Below are 8,097 nucleotides of genomic sequence, written 5' to 3'. Positions count from 1 at the left end.
TCTTCAGCTCAAGGCGAGCGCTCTACCACTTGAGCTACAGCGCCACTTCCGGTTTTCTGGTAGTTTATTGGAGATAGGAGTCTCACGGTCTCTCCAGCCCGGGCTGGCTTTGAACCTCTATCCTCAGATCTCAGCTTCCTGAGTAGCTAGGATTACAGGTGTGAGCCACCAGCGCCCGGCTCCTAATTACAGTTTTTATGACAGCGAAAATGTGGGGGGAAAAAAACCTTAATTCATTCATCAACGAATGAATAAGTAAAATGCCATATGCAAATACAGTGGAATAATACTCTTCAATAAAAGTAAGTGAAGTGTTTGAAACATGGTAAATGTGAATGAACTCTAAAGAGCTTAGGTACAGTGACAGAACTCTATTACAAAAGAGCACATGTTGGGGCTGGGAAGGTGGCTCAGTGGTAGAGCACTTGCTTTGCATGCCTGAGGCCCTGGGTTCGATTCCTCAGCACCACATAAGCAAAAAGAAAAAAGCCAGAAGTGGCGCTGTGGCTCAAGTGGTAGAGCATTAGCCTTGAGCTGAATTGCTGAGGGACAGCGCCCAGGCCCAGAGTTCAGGCCCCACAACCGGACCCCCCCCAAAAAAAAGAGCACATGTTACATGATTCTGCTTATGTGAAATGTCAAAAATGGGAAAATTCATAATGCGTAAGACTAGGAGAGACTACTGCTAAGTGGATAGGCTTTCTTTTTAGAGTTATGAAAAAATTCTAAAATTGATTGATATTGTATAACTCTGAGTATGCCAAAAGCATTGCTTGTATCCTTTAGAAGGGTGAATTGTATGCTATGTGACTCATATCTCAATAAAGTTGTTTTTTAAAAAAAAACTTCTAGGGGCTGGGAAGGTGGCTCAGTGGTAGAGCGCTTGCCTTGCATGCCTGAGGCCCTGGGTTCAATTCCTCAGCACCACATAAGAAAAAAGAAAAAAGCCAGAAGTGGCGCTGTGGCTCAAGTGGTAGAGCGCTAACCTTGAGCTGAAGAGCTGAGGGACAGCGCCCAGGTCCAGAGTTTAGGTCCCACGACCGGACCCAAAAAACAAAAAACTTCTAGATTTAATCCCAAGTAATGCAACACACACACACACACACACATATCTCAAAAGCATAAAGAAAGGGGGGACATGGCTGATCACACCTGTAATCCTAGCTACTCAGGGAGGCAGAACTTGGGAGGACCATGGCTGCAAAGCCAGCCCAAACAAAAAGTTCCTATGATCACATCTCAATCGATAAAAAGCTGGGTGTTGTATCATACCCCTATCACCCCAGCTATATGGGATGGCTTAATGGGAAGATTGTGGTTCAGACTGGCCCAAGAAAAAGTGTAACCTATTCAAAACAATAATGACAGCAGGGCTTGGAAGGTGGCTCAGTGGTAGAGTGCTTGCCTTGCATGCATGAGGTCCTGGGTTCAATTCCTCAGTACCACATAAGCAGAAAAAGCTGGAAGTGGTGCTATGGCTCAAGTGGTAGAGTGCTAGCCTTGAGCTGAAGAGCTGAGGGACAGTACCCAGGCCCAGAGTTCAGGCCCTACAACTGACAAAAAATAAAAGAGGCTGAGGTAAGAAGACCATAAATTAAAAGCCAGCATGGAAAAAAAAAAGCCAGCATGGGCTACATAGTGAGATTTTGTTTCAAACAATCAAACAAACAAGAAATATATATATATATATATATATATATAATTTCAGCATTTAGGAGGCAGAGTTCCAGACTAGCCTGAGCTACATAGCCAGATGGTCTCATAAAACCAAGCATTGGGACATGGCTCAGTGGTAGAGTACTTGCCTACTACATTCAAGAGTACCTCCAAACACTTTTTATTCTGTGTCAGTACCAGGGTTTAAATTCAGGGCCTCCTACTTACTCAGCTAGTTGGTTCTCCTAGCATCTCAATACAAAATCAAACAATAGCACATAAGACAATACTATACATTTGCTCATAGATATATTTGTATGAGTACAAGATGAAAGGAACCTAGAAGGACAAATATTAGACTTATACCAGGGATACCTGCAGGATGCAGGGGCACAGTGGGTAGATCACAGAGGAATTGGCTTTACTATAATTCTTTTGGTTCCTGTTTTTGAGACAGGGTCTCACTATGGAGCTTGGGTTGGCCTTAAACTCTAAATCTTACTGTTTCCACCTTCCTGGAATTACAGGCATTTGCCATAAATTATTATTATTGTTGTTGTTGTTGTGTGAGTTCTAGTCCTGGGACTTGAACTCAGGCCCTGAGTTCCTGAGCTTTTCTTTGCTCACGACTAGTGCTCTACCACTGTAGTACAACTCACTTCTGGCTTTTTAGTGGTTAATTGAAGATAAGAGTCTTTCCTGCCCAAGCTGGCTTGAAACAGCAATCCTCAGATCTTAGCCTCTTAAGACTAGGATTACAGGCATGAGCTACTGACACCACCCTAAATTAATTAAAGAGTTTTTTAGGCTGGAGGTATGGCTCAAATGGTAAAATACCTGCTGAGCAAGTGCAAGACCCTGGACTTCAAACCCCAGTTAAAAAAAGTGGCAGGGGTGGGGATGGGGGTGGGGGCAGAATCTTGGTGAGGAGATAAATCACCCCACTCTCTTTCGTTCGTTCTTTCTTCCTTCCTTTCTTCTTTCCTTCCTTCGTTCCTTCCTCCCTCCCTACCTCCCTCCCTTCCTCCTTCCTTCCTTTCAGAGTAAAGGCCCCAAAGCTGTCATCAGCATCAAGGATTTGAACGCTACCTTCCAGACAGAGAAGATAGGGCACCCACATGGGCTGCAGATCACCTACAAGAGAGAGGGCCGCAACCGGAACCTGTTTGTATATCATGAAAGTGGGAAGGTAAGCCCCCAGCGTGGTGCCTGGGACTTGGCAGGCTCCGCTTGCCACTCCATTGTACATTTCCTGAGGTCCCACAGCCAGCGGCTCCTCAGTTATTACCACCCTACATGTCCCTGCTGGAGGGAGAGTCAGGACCCAGTTGCGGGGACTGGGCCTCCCCAATGGTTGCTCACACTGCGGTGGTGACGCAGGTCACTCTGCCAGCAGCCTCCATGCTTCCTTCCTCCTGGGTTAGGGCAGAGAGCCTGGTGGTGTAGTCTGAAGAGCAGAGGTCTTGGAGCCCTGGCTGCTGCAGTCAGCTGTGTTCCTGGGTAGCCTCTTTGCTGCTGAGTGTGTGTGCTTGTCTGTGGACTCTAGCACCCAGTGACTGGGAGCTGTGCATGGGAAAGAATTTCATGATCATGAAGTGACTTACAAACAGTTGCTGCATTACCTGTGTGTGATTATAGTAGTGATGTAAAGGACATCTTATGGGCAATTGCATCTCTGTATTATTTATTGCTGGGTGAATTCAGTCTTTTAACACATCTTTCTTGAGCTCCTGCGATGTGCAAAGGTTCCAAGGACTGTGGCAGTGAATGGGGCAGAGTTGTGGGCCTCAAGGAAGGTGGAGGCAAAGGCACTGATGATGACAGTGATGACAGTGGTCAGCACTCTGGAGACACAGAGATAGGCAAACATCTTAGGTTTTCCTAGGACAAAAAGCAAAAAGGCTTCCCAAGCCGGGCACTAGTGGCTCACACCTGTAATCCTAACTACTCAGGAGGCTGAGATCTGAGGATCATGGTTCAAAGCCAGCCTAGGCAGGAAAATCTATGAGACTCATCTCCTTAGAAAAAGTTGAAAGTGGCACTGTGGCTCAAGTGGTAGAGTGCTAGCCTTGAGCAAAAGGAGCTCAGGGACAGTGCCCAGGCCCAGAGTTCAAGCCTCAGGACCCGCCAAAAAAAAGCTTTCCAAACAAATAATACAGAGATCCAAAGTATCTATCTGTATATGGGGAAAGGAAAAGGTTTCCAGAATAAGCTTTCCAGAGCAAGAAGTTTCTGCTTCAGTATTGGTAACTGCTATAAATCCGCTACAATCTGGCTAGAAGGACCCAAACAAGAAAGGCACATAGTATTTACCAAGGGCCAGAAGTAATATAGTAATATAGCCTGAGAGAGAGAGGAATCAGGAGTGTGTGTGTGTGTGTGTGTGTGTAAGGGAGGGAGAGAGACAGAGGAAAAGGGGGAAGAAATGAAGAGATAACAAGAGGAGAAAGGTAGAAAGGGAGAGAGTATACTCCTTCTAACAGGGGCAAATTATTCTGTAATCCCAAGGGTCAGATGATTTCACACCCCTTTGTTTCTGTACATTGAAGAGCCTCATTTCCAAAACTAGTAAGAAATCTAAAATCACTTACCTTTCCCAGTTTCCTTGATTGACTTTACCAAAATCTTAGGAGTTGGGTAGTCTGGGAGATACAGAGGGGACTCCTGGTTCTCAGTCTGTGGAGTTTGGGATGTCTGCCAATTGGCTAGACACTTTGAGCAATCCTTCCATGTCAGATGGTCACTACCATGACTTTGCTAGGTCTCTGAAACTGGTGTGACCTGCTCCCTCCCATTTGCCCAGTTGTGGAGGCCGCCCCTTCTCCCATTTCCCTTGATGCCCCCAGCCACTCCTGCCTCTCTGTTAGAGGAACATCAATGAAGAGCTGAAAATGTGCCTGCAGGAGTCAGATAGGTAGTCTGTGTGTGTGTGTGTGTGTGTGTGTGTGTGTGTGTGTGTGTGTCTGTGTGTGTGTCTGTGTGTGTGTGTTACTAGAGTTTGAATCTAGGACTTTGTGCTCACTTAGGAAGGTACTTTACTACTTTAACCACACTTCATATTTCCATCCCTATTTGCTGGACTTACTTTTCAGATAGTCTTGTGCTTACTCCTATTTTTGCTTTCCTCACAGCTGGATAACAGTGTGGCCAGCCTTTTACTGATTGAGATGAGGTCTTGAAAACATTTTTTGCTCTGGCTGGATTCCAATTGCAATTCTCCCAGTTTACAAGTGGGCTCAGATATAATTTAAAAATAAAGTAGACTAGCGTGAAAGCTGGGTTGGTGTGCTGCATAAATAGGAGAGCCTGCATAGAGGATTGGAACAAAAAAATTTTAAGGAGCTAAATGAATATGTATACAAATTGGATTTGTCCCCACCAGCCTGTGATTTGAGAGACCTTGTAGAGTGAAAACTTGAATACAGCTTTTCTGGGTTGGCCTCATTCACTTAGTGCCTGAGATCCAGGAAGAGTCTTTCTGTTTTGGTTTTGTCTAGTTTGTTTGTTATTGGAGGCAAGATCTAGCCTCAACAACTGTGTGGGAGCATGCACATGTGGGGGCATGTTAAGAAGTTGCCTGACTTGGAGTCCTCTCTGCTATCCTAAATTCTTTTACCTATTAGCTTCTTCCATTTACCACTACTACAACCCACCTAACTCATTCATATTCTCATCTCCTGGGACACTCTGTCTCTCCAAAATTTCCCACACTTCCACCTTTTTTTTTTCTTTTTAATTTTTTTTTTGAGTTGGTCATAGGGGCTGAACTCTGGACCTGGGCGCTGTCCCTCAGCTCTTCAGCTCAAGGCTAGTGCTCTACCACTTGAGCCACAGTGCCACGTCCAGCTTTTTCTGCTTATGTGGTGCTGAGGAATTGAACCCAGGGCTTCATGCATGTGAGGCAAGCACTCGACCAGTGAGTCACCTTCCCAGCCCATCCACCTTTTTTTTTTAATCTTTCCTTTTTTTGCCAGTCCTGGGGCCTGAACTCAGGGCCTAGGCACTGTCCCTGAGGTTCTTTTGTTCAAGGCTAGCACTCTACCAGTTGGGCCACAGCACTACTAATAGCTTTTTCTGTTTATGTGGCACTGAGGAATCAAACCCATGGCTTCATGAATGCTAAGCAAGCACTCTACCACTAAGCCACCTTCCTAGCCTACCTCCACCTTTTACTTACAACACTCTGCTCATCCTGTGGATTTCTCTATCTATCTATCTACCTACCTACCTACCTATCTATCTATCTATTTATTTTTGTGCCTGTTCTAGGGCTTGAACTCAGGTTCTAGAAGTTGTCTCTGAGGTTTGTTGTTGTTGTTGCTGTTGTTCCACTCAAGTCTAGTGCTGTACTATTTGAGCCACAGCTCCACTTCTGGCTTTTTAGTGGTTAATTGGAGCTAAGAGTCTCATGGACTTTCTGCCTGGGCTGGCTTCAAACTATGATAATCAGATCTCAGCCTCCTGAGTAGCTAGGATGACAGGTGTGAGCCACTGACATCAGTACCTGCAGGGTTATTTTGATGAATTTTGGGCACTAAGGCTAAGCCCTGCTTCTCTGAGACCCATCTATTTGCCAGTGTGACATCCCTGCCCTTCCAGGGCAGCAGGGACTGGACTAGGACAAGATGATTCAAAGGCTGGAGCGAGCGCCTCACAATTGGAACTGGGCAGTTGGAAGACTTGTTCGAACAGCTGCAGTTCTGGACATGGATGTAACTCAGTGATTAAGAAATTCATTTGAATACACTTTCAAAATTATGAAACAATTTCCCTTTCTCCTCCTTAGGTCAAGCACACCTACTATTCTGAGCTTTTTTTTTTTTGTCAGTTGTGGGACTTGAACTCTGGTCCTGAGCACTGTCCCTCAGCTCTTCAGCTCAAGGCTAGCGCTCTACCACTTGAGCCACAGCGCCACTTCCTGAGCTTTTTTTTTTTTGTCCTGGCGTTTGCCCCATAACTGAGAACCCTCACCGCCACCAGACTTGGCCCCTTCCCCTCCATCTCACTGGCTGTCTGTATCCTTTGCATTTCTTCTGGCAGGAGATAGTAGACTGGTTCAATGCCCTTCGTGCAGCCCGTTTACAATACCTCAAAGTGGCCTTTCCTGAGCAACCAGAGGCTGAGGTGAGTGAATGTGGGCCCCAGCTTCTGACTCTCCCTGCTGCCACCTCCTTCTCTCTTTGACTCCTGACCCCAAGATACTCAGAGGCTCCACTAGATTTGTGGTAATGCAAGGCCTTGGAACTTGGGGGCTGGGCACCTCAAAAGGAAGCACCATGTCTGGCTCACAAAGTGTGTTTGAGCCTATTTTATCTTGCAATTCTAAAAAAGAAAGAAAGAAGGAAAGAACACTCAAAAAACAATCTAAGGCTGGGAAGGTGGCTCAGTGGTAAAGCGCTTGCCTTGCATGCATGAGGCCCTGGGTTCAATTCCTCAGCACCACATAAGCAAAAAAAGAAAAAAACCAGAAGTGGTGCTATGGCTCAAGTGGCAGAGTGCTAGCCTTGAGCTGAAGAGCTGAGGGACAGCACCCAGGCCCAGAGTTCAGGCTAGGATGTAGCTCAGTGGCAAAGCACTTGTCTAGCTAGTACAACATCTTGGGTTTGATTCCCATTCCATAAAAGAACAGACCAAAAAAATTCTAGCCAGGTGCTTGTGGCTCAGACCCATAATCCTAGCTATTCAGGAAGATTGTGGTTTGAAGCCAGCCCAGGAAGGAAAGTCTATGAGATGCTTATCTCCACTACAATACAAAACAAACCCAAAACAATACCAACCCTTCCCCCCAAACAACAACAACAACAACCCAGAAATGGAGCTGTGGCTCAAATAGTAGAGTGCTAGCTATGCACTAAAGAAGCTCAGGGATAAGCCAGGTGCCAGTGGTTTACACCTGTAATCCTAGCTCTCGGGAGGCTGAGATCTGAGAATCACAATCTCGGTTCAAAGCCAGCCTAAGTAGGAAAGTCCCTGAAACTCTTATCTCCAATAAACCACCAGAAAACCGGAAGTGGGGCTGTAGCTCAAGTGGTAGAACTCTGGCTTTGAGCTGAAGAGCTGAGGGACAGCGCTCAGGCCCAGAGTTCAAGCCCTATGACCAACAACAACAACAAAAAAAGCAGCTCAGGGATAGTGTCCAGGCCCCAGGATTGGAACACACACACACACACACACACACAGAGTCTATTAATCCCTTAGATTAGTTAGGTGGAGTGATTATTCTCATTTTGCTGATGAAAACCTGAGTCCCAGGAAGGTCACTTGAGTATCTGAAGGTGCTCTTTCTACTCTAACATCAGGGAAATCTTGGGTACCTCCCCATTACAATTTTTTTTTTTTGGGTCCTGTCGTGGGGCCTGAACTCTGGCCTGGGCACTGTCCCTCAGCTCTTCAGCTCAAGGCTAGCACTCTACCACTTGAGCCACAGCGCCACTTCCGGCT

General features: G+C 46.0%; 1 protein-coding gene across 4 annotated transcripts in view; it reads left to right on the top strand.

The window, feature by feature from the left end:
- Window positions 1-8,097, top strand: part of Adap2 (ArfGAP with dual PH domains 2) — a 25,094-nt gene that overhangs the window by 9,759 nt on the left and 7,238 nt on the right. For 3 of the 4 annotated variants that reach the window (XM_013016382.1, XM_013016381.1, XM_013016379.1), the window contains exons 6-7: window positions 2,699-2,845; window positions 6,697-6,780. In XM_013016382.1, the coding sequence (XP_012871836.1) occupies window positions 2,699-2,845; window positions 6,697-6,780 (231 nt within the window). The remainder of the gene's footprint in view (window positions 1-2,698; window positions 2,846-6,696; window positions 6,781-8,097) is intronic. The other variant, XM_013016380.1, reaches the window with a different exon arrangement.

Source organism: Dipodomys ordii, unplaced genomic scaffold (genome assembly GCF_000151885.1).
Source record: "Dipodomys ordii isolate 6190 unplaced genomic scaffold, Dord_2.0 Scaffold31, whole genome shotgun sequence".
In the NCBI taxonomy this organism is placed as follows: domain Eukaryota; kingdom Metazoa; phylum Chordata; class Mammalia; order Rodentia; family Heteromyidae; genus Dipodomys; species Dipodomys ordii.
Note: the sequence above shows the minus strand (reverse complement) of the source record. Positions and strands in the feature narration are given on the sequence as shown.